The sequence below is a fragment of the Orcinus orca genome, chromosome 8, assembly GCF_937001465.1.
Source record: "Orcinus orca chromosome 8, mOrcOrc1.1, whole genome shotgun sequence".
In the NCBI taxonomy this organism is placed as follows: domain Eukaryota; kingdom Metazoa; phylum Chordata; class Mammalia; order Artiodactyla; family Delphinidae; genus Orcinus; species Orcinus orca.
This window is the reverse complement of record NC_064566.1, coordinates 49,976,310-50,001,784: the sequence shown is the minus strand read 5'-3', so window position 1 is coordinate 50,001,784 and position 25,475 is coordinate 49,976,310. Positions and strand designations below refer to the sequence as shown.

Below are 25,475 nucleotides of genomic sequence, written 5' to 3'. Positions count from 1 at the left end.
TGGGTCCTTTCTCCTCTGTTCTCAAGGTAATTCCACTATCCAGGCTCGCAGAGTTGGGATCGAAGCAGCAGAAAAAGGACAGTCCCCACTGTACCCTCTCCCCAGGTTCCTTTTTGCATGCTGCTCCCTCTCTGGAAGGAATCCTCCCCACCATGACACACTCTCGCTGTTTTCACTTTTCCTCCAGGACTCCTCTCTGGGCATCAGTTTCTTCATCTTCAAAAATTAAGGGGTCAGGCTGGGTAACTCTGCAGGGCCCTGATATCTTCTGAAATCTCGAAGGTAGAAGTGATGCTGTGATGCAAAGACAGGAGTCCATGCCCAGATTATATGTCCAGGTATCAGGTGCAACAGATCAGAGGAGCTTGACTAGAGTGTGGTCTGGGTCTGTCAGTCACAGGCCTCAATCACTTGGTGAGAGAGAGAAGGGGTGGTGGTGGGAGCTAATTTATTTAATGTTTACTATGTGCCAGACACTGTTCAAACACTTCATATATATATATATATATATATATATATATATATATATATATATATTTTAATAAATTTATATTTTTTGGCTGCGCTCGGTCTTGGTTGCTGTGCGCGGGCTTTCTCTAGTTGTGGCGAGCAGGGGCTACTCTTTGTTGTGGTGCGTGGGCTTCTTGTTGCAGTGGCTTCTCTCGTTGCAGAGCATGGGCTCTAGGCGCGCGGGCTTCAGTAGTTGCGGCACGCGGGCTTGGTAATTGTGGTTTGTGGGCTGTAGAGCACAGGCTCAGTAGTTGTGGCACATGGGCTTAGTTGCTCCGTGGCATGTGGGATCTTCCTGGACCAGGGCTTGAACCCTTGTCCCCTGCATTGGCAGGTGGATTCTTAACCACTGTGCCACCAGGGGAGTCCTACTTCATATATTTTAATTCACCTAATCATTAAAATAAACCAGGTTACAGGTGAAAAAGGTGAGGCACAGAGAGGTTGAATAACTTACCCTAAGTCATCCAGCTTGGAAGTGGCAGTGTCAGAGCCAGAACCCAGCAATCAGGCTCCAGAATATGTCATCAGTTATGGAAGTGAGGACATGCTTAGCAAGGAGGCTTCACAGCAGGAGTGCTGTGACAGTGTTTCATGTCAGAGCATTTTTAGTTCCCCAGGAGTGCACGCATTTGGGAGGGGGTCTCAGTCAGGATGAGCTCCCACATCAGATCACAGCCACTAGCCTCTCTGGTATGAGGCCCTTGCAAAGCCCAGCCCACTCTGCCTGTCTCCTTCTTTTATGGTGAGTTCTCAGGAAGCCCTCTTGGGTGTCCGCGTATCACACACACACACACACAGATGCACACAGCCTGGCCTCCAAAGTCCCCCCACCTCCACCACCTGAAACACCTGAACCCAACAGTGGACAGGGTTCAAAGCATTTTCTTGGGCTTCATCTCAGTTTCAGTGCCAATCAGCAGATACAAATGGCTCCTTGCAGAGAGAGGAGGCTCGAACTTCACAGTCCTGAGCCAGGGGAAGGGCAGCTCCTGCCCAGCCGACCCTAAAACATGCATGTTACCATAAAACTTCCAATCACAGCCATTTGTTTGATTATCTGTAAAGGTGTCAAGTATTTATAGGTTATACTGCTCAGAGCTCTTGGTTTTAAGTGTCAGAAGCCCAACTTAAAGCAGTTTAGACAGAATGAGGAACTTAATGGCTCAATGACCAAACTGTAGAAATGACAGGGATGGCTCATGGAAACAGAGACAGGTGGAACCAGGGCCTCATATCTCTGCTGGTCCCTGCATGAAAGCTTCAGTTGCTCCTTTGCTTCAGCTTTGTCCCTGTGGAAGGGATATGGCCCCTTGAAAATTCCTCAGATGAGGAAGGACTTTCTCCCAGGCAGAAGGTTGGCCCAGATGGAGGAAGTTTCCTGTCCTTGAGGATCGAGGGAATGAAGACGGGAGTATGATCCCTTTTCAGAGAGTGGGGAGTGGGAGGCTGGGGATGGGGATTCCTTCCCTAGAAACAAGGGCAGGATTCCCCAACACAAAGAGTTCAGCCTAGCCTTCACTAATTCATTCAACAAACAGATATGGGAAGGCCTATGATGTGCAGTGATGCCATAGACATCGTGGGTAGGCTGCAGAGAAAGTGATCAACATGAGGACACAGCTCTGCCCTGAGACCTTGCACTTTATTGCAAATACTTCAACAAGGTGAGTAACCAAAAGAGAGGGAGGTACTGTGGGACACCCAACCTAGTCTAGGGGTATCAGGGAAGGCTTCCAGGAAGCAGTGACTTCCAAGTTGATACCCAGTGGACAAACAAGCGTCAACCAGGTTTTGGCTTGCTTTTTGGTGAGGGATGGGGGGAGTGTGGTGGGATGGAGACTGGAATGAACATTCCAGCCAGAGAGAACAGCTCTGAACTAAAAGATCAATGTGTGAGGGCTGCAAAGAAAACCACGGTGAGGAGGAAGCAGACTGGAGCACTGGCATGGAGGACATTGTGGGCCAGAATGGATTTGATCCTGAGGGCAATGGAGAGCCATGGGAGGTCTAAGGAAGAGAGCAGTGGCACTGTCTGATTTCCCAATTGTGAGATCACTTGGGTCCCTGGGTCAAGGTAGAGAGGTGCACCTCCCACACCAGTGGAGAGAACATTTTGAATCAGTTTTGCTCTCAGTTTTAGAAGCTTAGACCTAAAAATAATTAGAGAAAATACCTCAAAGAAACACCCTGAAAAGGAGTGGTTACAGAAAGGGGGATAGGTGTCCTTGTGTTAAGCAAAGAATGAGTGGCCAGGGAAGTGAATCACCTGAGGGTGGGCATGCTCCCCACTGTGCTGGTAAGCTGGGGGGAGGGATTCCAGGAGCCGTCTCTCAACCCCCGAGGACTCTGGTTGGTGACAAGGGGGCCCCCCTGCCTTCTTGCTGGGTCTCCACTTCTCCACCTGCAGAACTTGCCAAGATTGGGTGCAGGAGGCTGGGGGTTGGGTGGGAAAGCTGCTAAATCCTCCTTAGGTGAGCTGCGGGGGTGGAAGAGTTCTCTAGTCTCTTCTCCTGGAAAGGATTCTGTATCCTGTGGCCCCACAGTATGGAGGCCAATGGCTAAGTCCGTGGAGCGCGTCTGTGGCCAAGTCCAGACTGAGTCTAGGTGGTTTTCCTGAAGAAGAAAAAGGCCTCTGCAGGAGGGGGTGGAAGCTGAGAAAGAGTGAAGGGGTCATTTGGTTACTCCCCAGTCTTGACATTCATCACACACACACACACTCTGTGCCGAGGGTGCTGGGGACCAGAGACTCACACCCAGCAGCAGCGGGGAGAGGGGCTGAACTGTGGGACCTGGGGGAGGGGAGAGGCAGGCTGGGCCTTGAAGGTGCAGGGCAGGGTCCTGTGGCCTTCAGGACAAGTTAGGAGAGAGGCAACCCTCCCCCTCTGCAGCTTCACACCGCGCCTCCACTACAGTCCTTCTGCCCGCTGGGCGCTCCAGCTGGTGGGTCTCGGCTCTCCAAAGGCTCTTTCTCTCCGCCCCTTAGCCTCTGTTCCTCTGTTGTGTCTGTCCCTGGCCTTGTCTCACTGAGACTGACCCTCCGTGTGTGTCTGTCTCACTATCACTGCCCTGTTTTGTCTCATCTCTCTCTTCATCTCCATCACAATCCTTCTTTCCAACCGTGTCTCTTCCCTGTGTTTTCTGTCTCCATGCCTGCCTCACTTGCTTTCTCTGTCCCCCTCTCATCTCTCTCTTATCTTTGTCTCCTCTATCTCTGCCTTGTCCCACCTCCTTCCCTTCCTTCCTCTTGTACATGTTTCACCTTTGTCGCCACCTCTGTCCCTGTCTCCCTCTTGCCGCCCACCCCCCCCGCCCACGTCTCCAATCTATCTCTCTCGTCCATGTCTCATCCTTATCTCCATCTGTGTACCTGTATCTCTCTTGTCCCTTTCTCCATCTTTCTCCATCACTGTTTCTGTCCCTTTCTCTCCCTGTCTCCGTCTCTGTCTCCTCTCTTCATCCACATCCTCTGTCCCCATCTCAGGCCCCGTCTCTTCCTCGTCCTTGTCTTCATTCCCCCTCCTGAGCCATCTCCGTGGTCCCTTCCGGGATGGGACCTCGCTGGGGGCGGGGCCGAGGGACTGGATCGGAATAACTCGGTTATCAGGACGAATTGAATTAACTTCTTCACACGAGCGCCGCCGGGCCTGTTTCCCCTCCCTTCTGCGGGGCCGCAGGTGGAGAGGCCAGGGAGAGGGGTCGGGACCCTACGGCTGCGCACGATGCATAGACTGAAGGTCTGGTCCGGATTGGGGCGGGATGGGGGACTCTAGGGATGGGGCCCCGCGCAGCCTGCCCTGCACATCCCGAGCTCTAAGAGGGCGGCGGCGACCCTTTGGGGTGGGGGTCGGGGGCGGCTGGGGGCGGGGCCTTGGCCGTCCAGGCCCCGCCCCGACGAGCTCGCCCCGCCCCGCCCCCTCCTCGGGGTCCTACGCGTTAAAAGGCGCGCGGGCCGGGTTGGGCTGCACTTGCGTTGCACCGGGGCGGAGCGCGGCCGCGACGGGGCGGGCGGACTCGCGAGCTCTGAGAGCCGGCCTCGGGTCCTCGGCCCCTGGCGCTCCAACCCCCATCTTGACCCCCACCCGGCCCGGGACACCAACTCCGACCCGGCCCGGCCCGGCCCCCGCCCCCGCCCCCCGGGCCGATGGACTACTCCTACCTCAATTCGTACGACTCGTGCGTGGCGGCCATGGAGGCGTCCGCCTACGGCGACTTCGGCGCCTGCAGCCAGCCCGGCGGCTTCCAGTACAGTCCCCTGCGGCCCGCCTTCCCCGCGGCCGGGCCTCCCTGCCCCGCGCTCGGCTCCTCCAACTGCGCGCTTGGCGCTCTACGCGACCATCAGCCTGCGCCCTACTCGGCAGGTGAGCCCATCCCCGGTACCACCCTCCTTCCAAATCCTACAGCACCCCTAGCCCCTGACCTACTCGGCTAGTGGTTGCGACTGTCCCCCACAGCCGCCACAATCCCTGCCCTAGTCAGACCCTCCAACTCCCCGCGGGATCCACAGTCCCTCGTGTAAGACGGGATTCCCTAGGCAGAGTTGAGCCCCACCCTCTCCTCCTTCCCGTTCCTCTTCTCGCTGCCGTATCCCTATCCCGTGCTCTTTAGGTCAAGGAAATAGATCCCCAGTGTAGCCCCAGGCTCCTCACCAGGCCCTCCCCTGCCCATCTGCAAAGACTGACCACTAAACCTCTCCATGCCCTGTATCCTTGGAAAATGCTCTCGGCTCAGGCCAATAAGACCTCCCATCCTTATCATTCCCACCCCGCTTCATGCCCGACCCCCAGCATGGACCCCTGCGGCAGATGAGCTGCCCAGCTGGGAGCCTTCCCAGAGCCCCAGCACCATCAAGCCCCTACTGCCTGGTTTTGAACCCATCCTACCTGTGCCCAAACCCTCTTGCGCTACTGAAACCCATTCTGTGGCCAGAAGAAAAGGATGCTCAGGTCATTGAGCAACTTTCATTTCCCCATGCCTCCTGGAGATTCTCCCAGCTAGAGTACTGCAGAACCCAGAAGCAGTCCCATGCAATACCCAAGCCCCCTGATCCAAGACCCCATCTGAACCTTCAACCTCGTGGAGCCTCTTAGCCACCCCCATTGCTCCAGTTAGAGTTCAAGCTGCCCCACCCATTCTCCTTATCTTCTTCCCTCCTGGGAAGACCACCGGGACCCAGTAGAAGATTGGGACCTGTGTGGTGGGGAGGGATGGTGAGAGAGACCTGGATTTGGAGAAGTGAGAACCAGAGAGATGGAGTCAGAAACTGGAACGGGGATGGGGAGATTGGGTACTCTGGGTCATATGCAGATGGGGACTGGGGAGCTGGAAACAGGAAATGGGGAGATGGGCCCTAGAAAGATGGAGGTCTGAGATGGAGAAGACAGGGACAGATATAGAGAGATGTGAGCAGAGATGGGAAGATTGGGGTACTTGGAAGAAATGGAGAACCAGGGTTGGGGAGATGGAGATAAAAACCAGGTGATGGGGACAGGAATTATGGGAGATGGGGACCAAGGAAGATTGAAAACAGAGATGAGAAAGATGGGGATAGGAATGGGGTGTTGGAGACAGGATTAGGGGAGATAGAGAACTAGGGAGATATGACAAAGATAAGGATATTGGGGATCCCTGGAGAACAGGGAGAACTAAACGGGGGCTGGAGACAAGGATGGGGAGATAGTGTCAGAAATACTGTCCGTGGGACAATGGGTACTGGGAAGGGGTAGATGGGAGACAGGGATGGGAAGAGTGAAGGGAAGGGTTGGGGCTGGTTTTTGGAGGAGTTGGGAGACAGAGAGAGATGTCTGGGAGGAAGAAGAAGGGCAAAGAGAAGATGGAGGAACCTGGGAGGGGAGAAATAAGAACCCTTCTCAATGGGCACAAAGAGAAGAATGGTCCAGGAGGGGAAAGTTGCAGATAGATGTGGTTGGAGAGAGATGAAAAAGAGAGGGGGACACCTGGAAGAGAATTCGATATGAGATCGGGCTGAGGAAATGAGGCCTAGGAAGGAGAGGGATGCAGGGTAGAGGCGGCCAAATTTTTACATGTCAGAGAGTCCGTGGCAGGCCTGAAAGTAGACCCGCGGTCCATGACTGGTTACTGGGGAGACACAGGATGTTGATGAGACCTGACAGACAGCTAAGGCTAGAATGGATATAGCAGGACCTGAAGTCAGGCCGACTGAGGGAGAAACACACTGAGGGTCGGGTCCGGTAGACTGGCGGGAGATAGAGGGAACACTGCGGAGGGCCAACGACAGGCCAGCAGCCTGGATCCGAGGATCAGATTTTGGTTCCCTCTCTGCGGCTCTTGGGCCCCAGGCCTCCCCGCGCCCCGTCCGCTTTCACCCCTGCCGGCTCCATCCAGCGATAGGGAAGCCGATCCGTACTGAGAGGACCAAGCCGAGGGGCCAGGTCAGGGGCGGGGGATGGTGAGCGATCCCTCAGGGGCAGAACACAGCGGGCCGGGATCGGCCCCTCACATCCCCACCCTTGTTGATTTCCCCCCTCCTGCACACACCCGTAGTGCCCTACAAATTCTTCCCGGAGCCGTCGGGCCTGCACGAGAAGCGCAAGCAGCGGCGCATCCGCACCACGTTTACCAGCGCGCAGCTGAAGGAGCTGGAACGCGTCTTCGCCGAGACTCACTACCCCGACATTTACACGCGCGAGGAGCTGGCGCTCAAGATCGACCTTACCGAGGCTCGCGTGCAGGTGCGTGTTTGCGCGGAAGTGTGTGCGCGCGGAGCGGGGCCGGGAAGTTAGTGCCTGACACCTGGGGGTCCGAGGGACAGAGGGGCCTCACTCGGGCAGCGGGCGGGTACAGCCCGGGGGCGGCGAACTAGGACCAGGGGCCAGGGTGCAGTCTGGAGGTGATTGGGCAGGGGAGGACCGGCAGCCCCGGGAGGCGGTGGGGCCAGGCGGGTCCTGAGGCCTTCGGAAGAACTGAGCTGTTCAGCCCCACGATTTCTCCTCAGTCTCCCGGGTAGGGCTGGGCACGCAGAGTGATGCTTGGGAAGCCAGGACGGAGGCCGAGTGGATAGAGGGTCAGCTCCAGGTGGCCTCGGGGCCAAACAAGGCCGAGCAGTGGGGGAAAGCCAGTCAGCGCCTCCAGGTCCCCTCTTCGGCTCTGCAACGGTGAAACTTCTGAGTCTGGAAAGCCCGGGTTCAGGGTAGGCGCAGGAGCTGGGTCGGGACGGACTTTTCGTCGATCTTACAAATCTGAGTACAGATGTTCAGCTGGCATGCCTTTACTGGAGACCCTGCACAAAAGGCTTCCCGAGTGCCCTAACCCTCTCTCCACTGCCGTGGGACGCTCCGGGGGGACTCCCGGAGCTCCTTGTAGGAAAGAACTGGGGCGAGGGCTTTGGGTGATGAGGAGAGCGAAGGCGGAGTTCCCTCCGGGAGACAGAGAACACTGGGAGGCAGCGGGATCCGCGGGTGAGCAGATCCCAAGGGGAAGAGCCTAAGGACCTGGAGGAAGGGGCTAGTGGAAGAGGGGAGGGAGGCGAGAGACGAGGAGGGGAGGGAGGCGAGAGACGAGGAGGGCAACGAGCAGAGTGGTGGAGGGGGTCAAGACTCAGAAGGCTGGTAATAATCCTGACCAGCCCCCTCCGGAAGGAGGTCTCACCGCGCCCGCCGGCCCCGGGCTGACCGGCCCCTGTGCCCGCAGGTCTGGTTCCAGAACCGCCGGGCCAAGTTCCGCAAACAGGAGCGTGCGGCCAGCGCCAAGGGTGCGGCGGGCGCGGCGGGCGCCAAAAAGGGTGAGGCGCGCTGCTCGTCTGAGGACGACGACTCCAAGGAGTCCACGTGCAGCCCCACGCCCGACAGCACCGCGTCGCTGCCGCCGCCGCCGCCCGCGCCCGGCCTGGCCAGCCCGCGCCTGAGCCCCAGCCCGCTGCCCGCCGCCCTGGGGTCCGGACCTGGAGCCGGGCCGGGGCCACAGCCGCTCAAGGGCCCGTTGTGGGCCGGCGTGGCGGGCGGTGGGGGCGGCGGACCGGGCGCGGGCGCGGCGGAGCTGCTTAAGGCTTGGCAGCCGGCGGAACCCGGACCAGGGCCCTTCTCGGGGGTTCTGTCTTCCTTCCACCGGAAGCCCGGCCCCTCCCTGAAGACCAATCTCTTCTAGCTGCCGGCCTCTAGAGGCTCCGGGCCTGCCGCCTGAGACGCCCCTGCCCCTCCAGGATCTGACAGAGTCCCTCCTCATCCTGGCCACCTGCCTGATGTCCCCATCTGTCCCACCCCCCACCGTGTCTGACACCTATGTGTGCCCTCCCCAGCTTTGGAGACCAAGTCAGGGCCACTCTCATCCTCACCCACCCCTACTCAGTGGAGGGGGGTACTTTTCACTGGGATGCCCTCCAGGAGAGCCCAGAACCCCTTCTAGCCTGGTATTCTTCAGAACCGGAATCAAACAACACCTGCCCCTAACACAGTGCCCAAAGGTGACTCCTCAAACGGGGACAGCCTGGCTTCCTCCCCTGCCCCTGTAGCTGGCTGGGTCACTCAGCTTGGAGAGCAGTCTGCTGCTCCAGCCCTTGGGCCCACCCACACTGACCCCACCCGTGCAAAGGCTGGTCGTCATTGGGATAACGAGTGGCCTGAAGGGTCCCACCACCAATTTCACCCTCATGCATCCCCTCCCATCCCCAGCCGGTCTGGCACAGAGGGCAGGCCCGTTAGATGAGTGGAGGAGCTGCCAGGGCAACGGGATGGAGGGGCTTCCTCGTTCCTGTTTTTTTGTCGTTGTTGCTGTTGTTGCTCTTTTCCTTTGAAAAACCTGTAATTTATTGAGGTGAGTTTTGCTCAATCCAAATAAAACTTAATTTATTGAAGACAGCACACCGGCAACCCTTCTGAGTACCCACGATGGGGACAGGCTACCTGCAAGAGACCGGTTCCCCTTGTGACCAGCGAGGAACCCTGAGCTGCTACACAGCCCCAGGGCAGGGCGGTACAGACCAGGAGACAAATCTAAGCAAACTGGCGCTTTATGGCCAAAATTATTCCCCCCCACCTAAACCGGCCCCCATAACATTAAAGTGCCCGCCCTCCCTAAGCCCATACAGAAAAGCTTAAATAAACCCTAGCCCAGTTCTCGGGCTATTCCTTCATTTCCGGACGGACACCCCCCAGAATGGGGGTTGGGAGAGGTCCTAGCCGAGCCCCTCCACCTGTGGTTCAGGCCAGGTGGAGGGCAGCAGGAACAACGGTGAGAGTGGGGGCCCACGACGTACCCATATGGACCCCATGGCCTCCCTGGGGCTGGAGAAGGGGTCCAGAAAGGGAGGACAGCACCAGAATAACCAAGATCCTCGGTAACCACGGCAACTGACCTCCTGGGCCCTGACTCTAAAAGGTGAGGGGCAGGATGTCCTAACTAGGGCATTCCAAATGATTGGGCAGTAGGGAACGCAGATCCCCAATAAATAGGCAGAGAAGTACTGCCCCGCCCGCTCGTAACTTTTTCAACTCCGGAGCTCTGGCTGGGCCTTCAAGGGCAGGTTGAGGCGCTCAGTTCTTAGCTTCGCAGTGCCACCGCGGTCACTTGCTGAGCTGCAGGGTGTCCAGAAGGAGGCGCTTGTGAGCCGGGTCCTGCACCCCAGCTTCCTCCAGATCTTCTTCGGTGATGTCGCTGTAGGGGTAAAAGACGCTGGGAGAAGGGCGAGGTGGTCCAGAGAGCCCGTAGCTCCGCCCCCGAGGCCAGCCCCACCCCCACCCCCCCACCTCCGTCCACCTCCAGCCCCGCCCCCACCTGAGAAACTCCAGGTCGTCCCAGCCATTGTGCACCAGGCCCTCCTCATAGCGCTCCAAGCCGATGGCCCGCAGCCAGGCTCCCATGCCTGCCTCGCCCAGCCCACCAGACCGCCCGACCTGCGGGCACGGAGCCTGAGGGAATAGGGCACGTCAGAGAGAGCACTGAGGGTGCCTCACACAGCAACATTCTACCACGTGCTCTGGGGTGGGGAGAGAGGCCAGGAGCGGGGCTGATTCATATGACCTCCAACTCCTCCCCAGTGCCCAGCTCAGGGCAGAGGCAACACCACTGAGTGCTGAATGAAGTAAAAGTATACCACGACCCATGGGCAAGCACACACCGACAGCCACCCCTGGTGCACATACCTCTTCTGCCAGGTCCTCCTGAATGCTCTCTCGGATGCGAGGTGGAGGGAAGCTGAGAGGCCGGCCATAGTCCGAGGGCAGTCCCCGGGGCGGCTGCAGCTCCAGGGGTCCTGGCAGGAGCACGGAGCGGCCAGGCCCAGCAGGAGCGTAGTCCACCTCACTCAGTGTCTTGGCCATCTGCAGCACTGAGCAGGAGCGGTCATCCCCACTGGCTGCCTCCCCCAGGAAAGTGCTGGTGGGAGAGGGGCCTGGGGGCAGTGGGGGTCTTGGATGGGCCTTGGGAGGTGGTGGGCCACGGGCCTCACCCGCACTGCGGCCCCGGATCACTGGCCCTGGCAAAGGATCCAGGCTGGGGGGCAGGAAGATGGCCGAATCCGGCAGAGGTGGGGGTGGAAAGTCTGGAGGGGGCAGTGTGCCCCCAGACTCTTCATCTGATGAGCTTCCCTCTCCCACACGGGGAGGCCGGTGGCGCCCAAGCTGCGGAGCAGGCACTGTGATGGCCACTTTGTTCTTGGTGGCAGGTGGGACAGGGGCCCTGGCAGGCGAGGGTGGCTCCGGGGGCAGCAGCTGGTGTGGGACCCCTTCAAGGACGTAGTAAGCAGGGTTATTGAAGCTGTTCTTAGGTGAGGGCGCCACCACCCCTTCCAGCTCTGGAGCGCCCTCTGGCTTCAACCTGGGTTTGGGAGCAGAATAACTAAATCAGGACCCAGCAACCCAAAGGGAAGGCGGTGGGTGGGTGCAGTGGAAGGAGAACTGGACTGCGAGTCAGGAGACGTAAGCCCCTGGTCCTAGACTTGCACGTGACCTTGAGCACATCACTTTCCCTCTCTGTCCCTTGGGGTCCTCATCTCTAAAACTGGGGAGACGGGGGAGTTGAATGGATAACCCCTAAACTTCCTTGTCTTACTCGCTAAGATTCTGCAATCTTTTTTGATTTTGTAACGGTGAAAGCTGAGCGTAAATGGGTGAAAACAGAGCCCAGAAGGAAGGACAATAAAAGTCTTCAATGAGAATGACCAGCCAGATTCGGAAAGCCTCTGGAGGCATCTGAGGCCGATCTACTGGGGAATCTTACTCAGGGATTCAGGTTAGTTTTACTCAAGCCTAGAGATAAAACCAAGGTGACTGATAACAGCTGAAGATGACTGAAAACACACCAGCAGTTTTTATTTACGTTCAAGTAACAACTGGATATAATTAAAAAGCAAGCCTCACTTTCCCAAAGTATGATCCACAGAATACTACAGTTGACCATTGAACAACACGGGCTTGAACTGCACGGGTCCACTCATACGCAGATTTTTTTCAGTACTGCAGCACTACATGATCTACAAGCCACAATGGTTGAACCTGTGGATGTGGAACTGCAGATATGGAAGAACTGGGGATACAGAGGGATGACTCTAAGTTATACACCCCTAACCCCTGCCATGTTCAAGGGTCAACTGTAGTGCCCCAGGATATTAATAGTTATTGCATGGAAAAGTTTCCTGGCCCATTAAGTTTGGGAAACTATATTCAACAGAGTTGAAAAAGGATTTCCTTCCTGTCCACATGCTCAGAGCTTTTGCTGATACTATTGTGCACTGGGAATACCTAAGAAAAGAATCTAGCAACAACCATTTCCCAAACTCATTTGACAACAAACCAGTTACCAGCGGGGGCATCTTGTAGGACAGTGGTCCATAGAACACCCCTAGGGAAATCCGTGCTGAGATGAAGGCCTATCCCCAAACAGAAGGCTCAAGTTAAGTGTTTACACAGAGGGAGCTGTTGCAGAAACAATTTCTAATTCTATTTTTTAAGGCAGGATTGAGAGGAAAGGCTGACTGTGCTCCCTTTGACCAGAGAGCCACACCTTCAGGAGGCCTGGCTGGCCAGTGGCCACGAGCGTAGGGCCCTGGCACCTCCGGCCATGTGGCAGCAGAGCAGCCAAGCAGCAGGTGATCCCCAAGCTGGCCCTGAGAGCCACGCACAGCGATGGATAAAGTCAGGGGGTGACAGTTTCCTTCTCTCACCTGGGGGTCAAGGGCTCCTCCCGGGGAGCAGCTCGAGGTGGGGCTGGGGGCCTCCCAGTTGGTGGTGGTTTCTCTGGTTCTTCAAATAACTTGGAGAGTGGACAGGAGGCCTCTCCAGAGGCTGGCTTGCGGCTCCCTGACCTGCCAGGGGTGCACAGGGGAGGAGAGGTGAAGTAGGGGCTGACCAAGAGCCCCCGGGCACCCCTCACGTAGCACACCACACAGCCCCAGCTCACCTGGGCTCCTGGCTGCCTCGGGACACAGAGGGGGCTTTGCTCTTTGCTCCTGCCTCATCCTTATCAATGCTGATCCACTCTGGGGGAGGAAGGGAAAGGAGACTCAGAGGAGACTTGGGGTCCTACATCCCACAGACACCCCAGTGGGCTGCTAGCCCCTTCCCAGCTACTCCTTAGGGCAGGCCCACCCCCAGACCTGGCTGCAGAACCGCCAAATGTTCCAGGGATTCCAACATGCCTTCCCTGCAGCCCTGGTCCTCCCCTCCTAGACCCGCCCACACCACCCCGTCTTATGCCCCACACCCCTCCCAATGGGGCCCCCACCATAGAGTCGCTCACGGGTGCCCAGGCGCTCTGTGGGCACCCGCACCTTCATGGAGCCACGGATGTTGCCTGTCTCTTCGCCGCGGTGGGACAGGAAGGTCAGGAACTGCTGGGCCGTGCTGCCAATCATGGACTTGAGCGCCACCACGCACTCCCCTGAAGGGCAGATGGAGCAGACCAGCAGACTGCCAAGCCTTTCTAGGGCCCTGCCCAGCTTTCTGTGCCCCTTGGCCCCCCTCGACCCTCACCATAGGATTCGTAGCCGTCCATGGACTTGACTGTGAGCAGGAGGTGCTGGTCCTGCAGGTACTCGATGTCAGCCAGAATGGGCTTGAGCTGGGGCACAGAGAGGCCCAGTGAGGAACAAAGGCCCGCCCACCCCCACGTGCCACACCGCCACTCACCCCACCCTCAAGCTCGTCCATGCTCACTCCCGTCCACTCTTAGGAAAGATCCTAATCCATAAGGTAGAAGACACAGTCCTGCATGGGCCTCTCAGAGCACTTAACAGCCCTGTAATTAATTAATTTTCTGCATCAGCAATGACCAACACAGGACCTGATGTTTAGCAAAGGCTCAAGAGCTATTCATTGAATGAATGAATGAACCAGCTGCAACTTGGCTCCCCCCACTCCCCCAAACAGAGCACGTGCCCTCATCCTCACTCACGCCCACCCCACACACAAGCCTGTGCTGCCGGCTCTGCCCGCCCTCCCAGGCAGGCTCCAGGTGGCGCTCTGCTGCACCTCCCTCTCTGTGTCCTCACCCACAAGCCTCACCGTGGGCAGCTGGCGTGAGGACCACTGCACCTTGAGGAAGTTGATGTTGTCACTGCTCTGGGCATCATTTTCGAAGCTCTTCTTGTACTCTGGGTGGGGGTGGGGGATACCCAACTGAGTGCCACCTCTCAGCTTCCCTTCTCTCTAACTAGAGGGCTGACCACTCTGGGCACCTCGGACCTCCCATACCCTGTGGCCCACACCCAGCCCTGGGTCCCGCCTCTGACCCTCCAGGCAGGTGGAGTAGAACTCAATGAAGAACTTGGTGCGGCTGGCTGTCTTCACAATGGCCTCAATGCTCTCAAACTCGATGTAGGCCTGGTCTGAGGTCTTTGAGAGCCCTGAGGGGCAAAGGGAGGAATATAGACAGGAGGGCTGAGAGGGTGGCAGAAGGAATGGGATAGAGAGACTGAGTGCTGGGACAGGGAATCAGCAGCCCTGGCAGAGCAGGAGGGAAGGCCAGGAGGGGCCTCCTCCATCCCAAGCAACCAGTAGCGAGACCCCAAAGCCCAGACCTGGGACTGGGACAAACAGACAACCCAAGATGAGAGACTACCTGAGAGAGGACCAGGGACCAGAATGCCTGCAGGATATGCCTGCCGACAACCCACCACACCACCAGGCACACTCGGGTACTCAAGTGGCCCCAGGCAGATAGACACACGTACATGTTTACGTTCACACGCTCTTGGGCATGTACCTCCTGTGATGACCCAGGCAACACAGACACCCTCACACATCACATATTCAGAAACATTCCTACACGTACATGTAAACACCCAAACACACACACACACACACACACATTTAGATGTATTCAAACCTATGCACATCCCCAGGCCAGCACCTGCAGCCACCCAGATGGACGCCACACCCACAAGCACATCCAGAATAGCCACCTTTCTTGGAGATGAACTGAGAGGTAACTCCAACCTCAAATGTCCCAAACACAGGGGAGTGGTCGCTGGTGACGATGTCATCTGTGCAGCCTGGGGAGGGGAGTAGGAATGAGGGCTCAGGGGAAAGCTCCTTATTCTCTGCTGGCACTTCCCAAAGCTGAGGCAGAGTTGGGTCAGTGACCACCCAAGACCACCCATCACCCTGTCTGGGAGGCTCTGACCATAGGAATTGCAGATGATGTGGGTCTCGGGATAGGACTTCCAGAGAATCCGGTCACACCATGAAGGCACGTTGGTCCGGACCTGGGGCAGGGGATGGCAGCATGGTCAGAGGTCAGCTGGGGCCCCACCACAGTGGCCCCAGCGCCCACCTCCTTCCTTGGATCCTCACAACATGCAGGAGCACCCCAGAGGCCCCAAAAGGGGCCACGGAAGCTGGAGCGGTAAGTGCAGAGGCCTGGACCCTTGACCCCACACACACTCTTGATTCACTGCAGCCCTGGGGGGTCTCCCCAGGCCCAGCTCCTTCTCTTCACTCACCCCAGTTGGCTTCTGCTTGTGCCAGGCATATGTGTCCCGGGAACCCCGCTCATAGCGGTAGGTGGGTGGGAAGGAGATCTCCTCCTCACCTAGGGAAGGCGGGGGGGATGGAGGAGTCAGGGCCCGGAAGACCCAGGGATACCACAAGGATCCTGGCCCTCAGGGACCCCCTGCCGGGCCCACACTCACTGAATCGAAGGAAAACCTTGTGCTTTTCCCGCTCCAGATTGAGCTGGTCCACCCTGAGCAGGGGCTCAAACTCCTTCCTGCTGATGTAGTTCAGGATCTCCTGGGGTGGGGACACAAAGGCTGGAGACTTTCCCCCTCGAGCCAAAGCCAGAGGTGAGAGCCCACCTGGCCCCAGCCCAGCCTCCCTACCAGCCACCTGCCGGGCCCTGCTCACACCTGTATATCCATGTCAAGGCGGTAGTTGAGGTCCCCAAACCAGAAGAGGTGAGTGAAACGCAGAGAGATGTCAAAGGCACTGAGCTGCCGGTCACCCAGCGAGAGCAGCCGCAGGATGTCCAGGTAGTTCTGGTTCCGTCTACAGTGGGGGGTGGGGGGAGGCCTCTAGGGTCAGGTGTCAGGGACAGGCATGAAGGTAAGATATCTCTGGCTGGGGTCAGGGATGGGCCAGGGATCAGGGTCCCTGGGGACAGAGGAAGGAACTGGGGACAAGGTCAAAGTCAGGGAGAGACAGAGGGGTCCTGAGTTGAGGTAAGGAAGAAGGGGGCCTTTGGGGACAGGGATGTAGGATGTACTGTAGACTAGGATATGGGAGAGGGAATAGGTCTTTGGCAAAGAGAGGATGAGGCTAAAGAGACAGTTGAGAAGGTGCCCCCTCACCGGGCAGTCTTCTCATTTCCCGAGGTGAGGTGGCAATTCACAAAGCCAAACGAGGTGCCATTGAACATGAAGGAGACACCCACGGCCCCCTTGTTTCCTGTCAGGGCAACAGAAGAAGGCCTGAGTCACCCCCGGTGGGCTCCCGACTCCCCTCTGCCTGTCTAAGCAGCAGTGGGAAGATCCTCCCGACTTCCCCACATACCATGAGGCAGGCAGGCCCCTGCACACACACACACGCCTTCCCGGGGGTCCACACGGGGCACATGCAGCCCCATCTGGATGGCCTGGGTCTGTCGGCATGTGTGAACAGAGAGCCCCTGGAGATCACAGGGGACCCCAATAGTGAAGCTGCAAGAACCTGCAGATTCTGAGCAGAATCTATCCTGAGGGACCACTGGACTGCAAACAGGGAGACCTGGGCACTATGCCAGGTGCCGGGCTCTACCATGTACTAGCTGTGTGACCTTGGACAGCTCACTTGACCACTCTGGGCCTGAGTTTTATCATCTAAGAAATGGAGGTAATTATCCTGGCCCTGCCTTCCTGGTGGGGCTGGAAGAGATTTAGAATACGAACACGCTTTGCAAAGTTCAAAGAGTTCTATAGATGGGAAAGCTGAGACTACCCAAAAGGGGGAGACCCTGGACCCTGGGCTGGAGAGGAAGCAAGAAGCGTGGACAGAGGGACCCACCCTCCCTACTCACCCAGGGTATTGGCGATGCCAGTCTTCACACTGGATGTACTGACGTGGCTGATGCGGTTCTCATGCTCTGGCTTGACCAGCACAGCCACCTTGATGTTCCACAGTGACTGCATGGCAATCTGGGGAAGGGGTGCGGGGTCACCCCTGCCCCGAGCTGGGCCACTGTCCACATCTCCCCCACCCCGCCCAGCCCATACTACAGACTGTTCTGGAAGTCACAAAATAGGAAGGGCTGCCACCCCTTTTTCCTGAGGGACCAGAGAGAAAGAGCCCTTCCCATAGCATAAAGGACTCCAGTTAAACTTCCTAAAGGATATGCCCAGGGACCAGAGGGAGAGCTCTCCAGGGTCGTGCGTGAGGTCAAGCAGGATAGTTGGGGGCAGTGTGTGAGGAGGCGGGCTGGACAAGAGGATGACCCTCACCGGGCGGTAATCCAGATCTGTGAGCTCCTTGAGGCTCCCGCGGAGCAGGTCCAGCCACTCGCGGTCGCCCACCGAGTTCTCCTGGGTCCCAAAAACATAGATGTCATGAGGTATGGTCACCGTGACCTCATCCAGGGTCTTCCCCAGACCCTTCGATGTGAACCAAGATGTCACATTTTTTGGAGGCGGCACACTTCCTGGAGGGGGAGTGGATGCAGGTGGTCAGGCCCCTGCATGGGGCCCTTCCTCTCTCCCACCCCAGCCCCTGCACGGGCCTGACCCATGTTCCAGGTGCCTATGAAGACGGAGATCATGTCGGGCTCGTCCTGCTTGGAGTGCTTATTCTTCATGAGCTGCAGCAGCTGGCAGAAGGCCTCCCGCTTCTGGGGGAACAGCAGCCAGTCAGGGGCAGGTGGGTGGCCAGGAAACCCCCTTCCACGGGGACACCCTGCTAGGTGGCAGGTCCAGGAGGAGACGGACATACCTCTCTGGCTCACCACCATACACCCACTCCTCAAGCATACAACAGGTGCTCAGTAAACGTTCACTGAATGAATATTTGAATCCACCCTCAGGCTGCCCACTCTCAGTATACACACTCTCTGCTCCGTCAGAACTGCCCCCACCACGAGGGATGGCATGCCTACATCATGTGTTCCCTCTCTTCCCATCCAGCAGGGACTCCTGCAGCCCCCAGTGGCCTGGCCCACCCGCTGCTCACCCGGGCGCTGACAAAGATGAAGTCCTTGCGCTGTGTCCGGTCCTTCTCTTTCTCAAACACGACGCCCAACTTGTTCTGGACCCGCTGGGACTTAATGAGCTGGCGGACTAGGGGATGGAGGATGGGTCACACCAGCCTGTGCCCTGAGGCCCAGGGGCCCACCCCACCCCCCATCCCAGGGTGGGCCCTGGCTCACTGCGGTCATGCGTGAAGGTCGTCCAGTCCTCCTGTGAGTCCCGCTGTCTCCGCAATAGCACCAGCCGCCCACCCTCCACGTCCACACTCAGCGTGAACTTCTGTGACTTCCCAATCTTGGTCAGGTCACCCAGGGTCACATCCAGCTTCACCTACAGGCCAGGAGGTGGAGGGGCTGCTGAAAAGACCTGGGGGCAGGCAGCACCCCCTTCACCTCCACCCACTCTTTGCCCTGTGAGGTTCCCCCCCGCCCCCCACCATGTACCTCAAAGGCCTGCACAGGGATGGTCTTGGCCTTACGTGTGGATGGCTGCAGCGGGGTCGGGGGTGCTGTGGAACTCATGTCCTGTAGGGCCTTCAGGGCCTGGAGGGGGCAAGGACAGGGCAAGGTTAGGAGCCTTGCTGAGGGCTGGGGCGGGGAGGGACACAGCTGATGTGGGGCTCAGTGCTAAACTACAGATTCAGGGTTCAGATCAGTTAGAGCAACGCAAGTGGCCAGGGACCGGTGAGTGGGTCAGGGATCAGAGGTCAGGGGTCGGGGCACCTTCTTCTGGATGCCTGACAGGAAGTCCTTTAGCACTGACAGCTTTAGCACCAGGCTCTCTAGCTCCTGCTCCCCAGTCTGTGGTGGGTTCTGCGGGGAGAAAGAATGAGGCTCGTCCGTGAGGCCACCAAGCAGGAGGCACCCCACTCAGCGCCAGAACATGAACCCACTCCCCAGAGGTTTCTCCACAATCCCACCTGCTGCTGCAAAAGGCGGGTCACCATGGGCGAGCTTTGCTGGTCAAACACCTTGGACAGGATCTCCAGGCCCGACAGGACCTTGTCCACCTCACTATGGGAAACATCAGGTCAGAACTCCCCACCCCGACCCAAGCATAGGGAAGAGGGGCTGAGTGTGTAGCTTCAGCTGCCACCGAGAGGATACAAGGGTTCAGGCGAGGAAAAGTCAGGAGGCAATAGCTGGTTCCTGGTTCAGGGCCAGAGGTCAAAGGTCAGGGCATTTGTGTAGCAAGGCAGCAGGAGAGGACAGGTGAGAGGTAAGGGTGCAGCGCGTGGAGCTGGACGTCCCAGGTACCTGTGCAGCCTCCGGCATGAGGTGGCAAGGGTGCGGGTGAGGTGCGGCAGGTTGCTGGCTCCACCCCGCACAGCCTCCAGATCCAGCCCGTAGCTACCCTTCAGGTACTCGTGCGAGACAGTGCTCAGCCCATTGGGAGCACTTCAGGAGGGGTTAAGAAGTCAGTGGAGGCCCCGCTGACCCTGTCCCAGCAACCCCACCCCACTCCTAGAGGAGACGGTACAGGTGGCAGTCATAGTACGACAGGCCAGGGTGTCTGCCTCTGGGGCTGAGACAGGGCGGGGGTCCCTGGGGAGGGCTGGGGGCTTAAAGGTCTTCCCACCTTCGGTGAGGACACAGTTCTCAGAGAAGAAAGGGACTTCCTGCTCAGGAGGGGGTTGGGGTCTCACCTCTCAGCAGCCGGAGTCGTGGGGGTCTCAGGGGCTGGCAGGGGGCTGCTGGGCCCGAGGGGGGCAGAAATGCTGGTAGAGCCAGAGCGCGGGGGCAGTGGGGGCTTCTCATCCTCCCCATCTGTGGACAGGGGCCAGTGGGCAGCGGTGTGAGCCCCCTGCCCTCAGTGAAGTACGGGGGACACGATGGCTGTCAGAGACTTGCGTGGAAAGGGGTAAAGGGCCCAGGCACCATGGAGAGTGGCAGCGGGCTTCAGGGGAGTCAGGCTGAGAAGATGGGTTGGGAAGTCGCAGGTAATGGCCGGGGATGGGCGCAGGGAAGGCATTCGTACATCGCACCCCGGGCAGCACCTGAGGCATCGCGGTCATCCGGCAGGTCTGGCTCTCGCTCCCGCTCCACAGGCAGAAGCAGGGCACACACCAGGCCCTGGTTGGGCTGGGCGTACAGGCCGATGAGCTCCCCCAGGGTCTGGAAGCGGCGCACAGGCACACCCTGCGAGGTCTGCAGGCCAGCAAGAGTGGGAGAAGCGTCAATCAGCTGGTCCCAAACCTTAGGCTGGAATCAAGGTCAGGGGTCAGGGTCTAAGCTCCTACCTGCACGGCCAGGAAATCTTCTCCATCAGGGAGAATTCGATATGTGTGCACATGCTTCTGATACCTGACAGCAGAGCAGGGGATCAGAATCTGTCACCCCCAGGCTGGGGTCTAAGTCCCAAGACCCCGTTTCCTCCTACCAGCGGGCTCAGCCCCCAGGCCCCTCATCTAGGTTTCCTTAAAGCTGTTTGCCCAGGCTGCACAGGGTTAATGATGGGGCCAGTCCCCTCTATCCTGCTAGTGCCAAGCAGAACAGGAATGCCCAGACCCACCCACCCCCACCCCAGGCCTACATACACTCCACATCCACTGTAGGGCCCCGGAAGCATCAGGCGGCTCTTTTGTGGCCTCCACAGCTGTCTAAACAGACCCTCTGGGCTTTGGTACCAGTCTGGGCCCCCCGCCAGAGTAAGAGTCCTCAGAGGCCTGGGTAACCCGTCTGCGTGCATGGGTGACGTGCTATCACACGTGTGCCTGCTGCCTGTGTTTACACTGGTGTCTGGCTCTGCTGGAGTCAGGTGTGTCTGGAGTAGTTTTGCTGGGGGGGTGTGAGGATATCATTCTAGGGCTTTCTCCCCCCTTCCCCAGACACCAGGAAATTGGGATGACCCACGGGGGCCCTCTATGGGAGAGGTGGGCCTCTAGGAGCCCCAAGCTAAGGAGGGGCAAGAGGGGTGCTGACAGATGGTAGCAACAGCTGAGCAGGTGACAGCTGAGCCTGGCCTGGATGGTACAGGCTGCACTCAGTGGGGGTGGAGGATCCCTCTGCAGCCGCACCTCAGGGCAGGCTTGCAAAGGGGGTCACCTAGGCCGTGTGTGTTGGAGGTGGGTATCACTAGAGAGGACCAAATGCCTATTTGAGGAGACTCTACACCCTAGCCACAGGGCCATCCTCTCCCCTCAGGTAAGCCCTGTCCAGGGGCTCTCCTGACCACTGGGCACAAACTGTGTGGCTATCTGTGTGTGACTGGGTGTGTTGGTTTTTGGACTGTGGGTCTGTGTTTGTAAGAGTAATAGCATCCCATTAACTGAGTCCTGTCTCTGTGACAAGTCAGGTACTCAACGTCCTACAGACGTGATCTCATTTAATCCTCACGTTTTAAGGCAGATATTATTATTATCCCTCTTCTCCAGAAGAAGAAACGGGCGCAAGGAAGAAAAGTGATTTGCCTAAGGTCACAGAGCAAGTAAAAGGTAAGTAAAAGGCAGAGCTGGCATTTAAAGTCAGGACGGAGGCCAGGACCTGTATCCGGGCCTGCTGGTTGGATTGACTGCACCTGCTGGGGCAGGGCCGTGTCCTGAATGTTTCCCCTGTATGCGTGGGTGGCATATACAGGTAAGCAAGTATGTTTCTGATCACCCACTCCCAGGTTCCTGAGATGCAGGGAGTAACCAGAGTCAGCCGGTAAAGCTGAAGTCCTCACACACAGACAGCCCCTCACCCCACCCGTCCCCTCCCCGGCAATGGAGCCAGGACTTTTCCCTCCTGGGACAATAATGTTCCCATCCAGACACAGGCCCAGCTGTCCCCCTCCCACTCAACAGCTGATCTAGCACCTGCCTCCCTCCCCTCCCTAATTAGGGGGTACGCCTCAGAGAGGGTTGGCATGCAGGACTCTAGGTTATTCATCTGCCTAGGCTGTCCCTCTTCAGTCCCCTATTGGGCCTCAGATATGGGACATAAGCTGAAACTTGAGGGACCCCTTCCTCTTCAGGTCCACTGCCTAGGCCAGGGTTGTTCAACCCTCAGCACCACTGACATTTTGGACTACATAATTCTTTGTGGTGAGGGACAGTACTGTGCATTGTCGGATGTTTAGCAGCAACCCTGGCTTCTACCCACTAGGAGCCAGTAGTACGATCCCAGTTGTGACAACCAAAAATGTCTCCAGACATTGCCAAACATCCCCTGAGGGGTAAAATCAACCCCAATTGAGAACCACTGGCCTAGGCCAGTGTACACCTAAAGATGTGAGGAGAACAGAAGGGAAAGAGACACAGGGATAGGGACTTGGGAGGGCTCACGGGCCTGAGGAGGAACATAACTAGGTCTAAACAAAGCAGCCCCACCACTTCCCACTCACCACCTCCACTCCAGAGGCCTACAGGAGCCCACCCAATGTCAGATTCTGGGGCTCAGGGGGGCAGCTCAGGAAGAAGACTCCAAAACTGAGAGTGCAAACTCACCCAACACCACTGCCATGCACGGCAGATGGGTACAAGCACAAAACCAGGCCCACTCAGAGAGCTGCCAAGCCTAGCCCCACACTCAGCACCCACAGCTCAGGGCTAGGGCAGCAGGATCCCAGAGCCAGGGCACACACACTCACTCACTGATTCATGAAATAATGACAGGGAGCCATACTGCCTCACTCCCCTTCTCAACACCACCCTGTCCCCAGCCGCAGTCATACATACGCAGGCAGGCCCCAGCCTCAGTCCCGGGAAACAGAAAGCCCCCTAAGGAAGCTGCTGGGCATCCCCACACACCCCATTAGTTCCTCTGGCCCCAACTCCCACTCAGACACCCAATCCCTACATAAACAGAAGTGCACACAACCGTGGGATGCACATCCTCACCCCTGCCTGGAGGATGCCTGAGGGGGTCTGCCAGAGACTCCCTACACTTTCCCCAATTATAGCGACCCTGGGCCGCAGGACCCCGCATACTCTGCCCTCAGTGCCGCAGCAAGTGCCCCCAGACACACAGCAGGAAGGAAGTGCTCCCGGCATCCTTCCTCAGGCCCAGCAGAGAGCCAAGGCCCCCACTGTGGCGGGCGCAGGCGTCCCACTGTCCCGGGCCCTCCCCACAGCACTCAACGAAGCCCGGGCCGTGCCCCCGCCCGCCGGGAGCCTCAGCCCCACTCACAGGACGCAGAGCGCGAAGGCTCCCGCCACGCTCTCGCTGTCTCGGACCAGGAAGCTGCCATCGCGGCCTGCCCGGGCCAGCAGCTCCTCGGCGGCGGCGCGGCTCAGGTCGCGGTGGTACCAGGCGGGGGCCGGGCTGCCCAGAGCGGCCCCAGGCCCGGCGCCCCCTGGGCCCGGCGCCCCGCACGCCGAGGCCATGGCCAGGGCAGGGTTCAGCGCCGCCCGCGCCCACCGCCCCGCGCCATCCGCCCTGGGACGCTCGGCGCTGACGCTGGGACCGGGCCCGGGTACCGGGGCTGGGGACCGAGCCTGATGATCCGCTGGCGGGACCGAGCCGGGGATCGGGGTTCCGTGCTCCGCCGCGCTTGCCGCCCGGTTTGCCGCGCAGCCGCCGCCGCCAGCAGCGCCGGCCTCAACTTGAAGAGAAAGAAAAGTTTGTTCAGAGGCGGCGGGGGAGGGGCAGGAGCGGAGCGCAGTGCCGGGCGGCCGGCCCCCACCCCCACCGCTCGGCCCAAGGCCCGTCCCGCCCCTGCCCTCACCCTCTTCCCCGCGGGGAAGCCGCCCTCTGCATTCCCGCAGGAGCCGGGACCCCCCAAACCCCAGGGGAGGCCGGCCTCCCAAACCCCACAATGATCCTGCCCAGCCATCACCACCCGGAGAAGATCCAGCTCCTAACGCCCGCCTCCAAGCCCAAGTCAACCCATCCTGCGCCCCGACACTTTGGGATTCCCGATCCCCTCCCCCTCCTTTCAATACTCACAATTATATGACCCCCAACTCCCATAAACGTCTGATTCCACCCCCAAATCCTTTCCATTCGGCCCCCCTACAGACTCGTAGGATCGAGTTACCAAAATCCCCGAAGGATCCCATGATGAACCAACCTCCTGCCGTCTCTCTCCCCATCACCCCCAACTCCCGTGAAATCCAGCCCCTACTTAGGCCTGAACCCCCAAACTCCACTGGGTCCCAGTCCCGCGTGGGGGATCCCCCACAAACCCCCAGAGGAGGTCCAGTGTCCTCGAATCCCCATGCACCGTCCCCGGCAGCCCCTCTCAGCCCAGGCAGAGCCCTTCCCCCCTCTCGGCCAAGTTCCCTGGCACCATCCCCCATACCCGCAGGCCCCGGCCTTGAGGGGTTCAGCAGCCCGAGATCAGGCCTTTCCTTGCCCATCTAGAAGAAAGTTCCCTCAAACCCCCGGGCTCCCGACCTCTCCCCAGAGCCCCGGCCGCCGTACTCAGACCCCCACCTCCTGGGCTGCTCCGATGCCCCCTTCCCCGGGGAAGCAGCCCTGGACTCCCAGCGGCCACTTAAGATGGCCATCCTCTGCCGCCGCACCCCCCCACCTCGCCTTCCGCCCCGCCCGCCGCCCCGCCCCCGCGGCTCTCCGCCGAGCCGGGGGTAGAACCCGCGCCCCGCCTCGCCCGGCCCAGTGCCTTGATTCCGGAGCCGCTAACCAGCCGATTGACCTCGGGCGAGTCACGGCGCCTCTCAGAGCCTCGCCTTCCGGCTCTGTAAAATGGGGATAACTTTATGAGGGCAGACTCAATAGGACCGTTCTTGTAAAGCTCTCCGCACGGGGCCTGGCATTCAGTGGGCGCTCCCGAACAGCGGCTATTTTTATTATTAATTAAGGAGTAACGAAGGTGACAGCTGTGTAAACTGTAAAGCGAGGCAATGGAACGAACGAGTATTATTAGCACCCGCCCCCATCCCAGCTACTCCCTCCAAGTCAACAAACTCGAGCCTCTGTGGGCGGGACGCGGAGCCAGGAGCGCCCTAGACCAGGCTCGCTCCGACAACCCCCGGCCCCTTCCCCTCCCACAAGGGGCGGTAGGGCCCCCCTGGGCCTCCCGGAAAGGGGGCGGGGTCCTTAGGAGGGTCTGGCCCGCCCCTCCCCACAAAAAGACCTAGCCGGTGGCGGCGTCTCCTGGGAGTCCGCTTCCTGCCCCGCCCCTCCGCCCCCTGGATCCTTAAAGGCGCAGGCCTCCAGCCTGGCTCCCATTGCTGCCAACTCTTAGGCCGCTGTCGGAGGATCCCCTTTAACCTGCGAGAGAACTTTCACTTTGCTAAATTGAACCTGTGTCTGGGTCAGTTCCGACGAGCTCCTTTCTCTGTTTCAAATGTGCATTGACTTCACCCAGCTGGAGCAAAGCCTGGGACGTGGAGCGGGGTCCGTGGGGCCTTCCAGACTAGGTAAATGTAGTGACTGAGACTCACCCACACGGTAAACAG

At 58.9% G+C, this 25,475-nt stretch overlaps 2 protein-coding genes across 7 annotated transcripts in view; one reads left to right on the top strand and one right to left on the bottom strand.

Annotated features, from left to right (window-relative positions):
* PHOX2A (paired like homeobox 2A) overlaps positions 1-9,347 on the top strand; it is a 14,091-nt gene extending 4,744 nt beyond the window's left edge. The window contains exons 4-7 of one of the 3 annotated variants that reach the window (XM_049713892.1): positions 188-338; positions 2,052-4,871; positions 7,036-7,223; positions 8,182-9,347. In XM_049713892.1, the coding sequence (XP_049569849.1) occupies positions 4,655-4,871; positions 7,036-7,223; positions 8,182-8,634 (858 nt within the window). In that variant the 5' untranslated portion in view covers positions 188-338; positions 2,052-4,654 and the 3' untranslated portion in view covers positions 8,635-9,347. Of the gene's footprint in view, positions 1-187; positions 339-525; positions 4,872-7,035; positions 7,224-8,181 lie in introns of those variants that run through there. The other 2 variants (XM_049713894.1, XM_049713893.1) reach the window with 2 other exon arrangements.
* Positions 9,316-25,475, bottom strand: INPPL1 (inositol polyphosphate phosphatase like 1). Of its 4 annotated transcripts, none has more exons than XM_049713878.1 (29): positions 25,461-25,475; positions 23,242-23,656; positions 20,373-20,436; positions 20,130-20,280; positions 19,779-19,899; positions 19,390-19,530; positions 19,053-19,146; positions 18,856-18,945; positions 18,577-18,675; positions 18,313-18,463; positions 18,117-18,223; positions 17,676-17,778; positions 17,396-17,592; positions 16,975-17,092; positions 16,271-16,367; positions 15,830-15,968; positions 15,614-15,713; positions 15,425-15,513; positions 15,106-15,187; positions 14,885-14,974; positions 14,213-14,326; positions 13,986-14,074; positions 13,455-13,542; positions 13,207-13,362; positions 12,883-12,961; positions 12,647-12,787; positions 10,629-11,301; positions 10,261-10,394; positions 9,316-10,140 (listed from the first exon to the last, which is right to left on the bottom strand). In XM_049713878.1, the coding sequence occupies exons 2-29, from the start codon at positions 23,436-23,438 to the stop codon at positions 10,050-10,052; spliced, it is 3,795 nt and encodes a 1,264-aa protein (XP_049569835.1). In that variant the 5' UTR covers positions 23,439-23,656; positions 25,461-25,475; the 3' UTR covers positions 9,316-10,049. The 4 variants fall into 4 exon arrangements, with proteins under 4 accessions (XP_049569835.1, XP_004279799.1, XP_049569834.1 ...); XM_004279751.4 differs by lacking the exon at positions 25,461-25,475 and adding an exon at positions 24,490-25,126; XM_049713877.1 differs by lacking the exon at positions 25,461-25,475 and adding an exon at positions 23,780-24,474.

Coding starts and splice junctions, on each gene's coding strand:
- INPPL1 (XM_049713878.1), bottom strand. CDS start 23,438: ATGGCCTCGGCGTGCGGGGCGCCGGGCCCAGGGGGCGCCGGGCCTGGG. Junction 20,437..23,241: donor GCCTTCGCGCTCTGCGTCCT/GTGAGTGGGGCT, acceptor CTCTGCTGTCAG/GTATCAGAAGCATGTGCACA. Junction 15,514..15,613: donor CAAGGTTTTCCTTCGATTCA/GTGAGTGTGGGC, acceptor CGCCTTCCCTAG/GTGAGGAGGAGATCTCCTTC.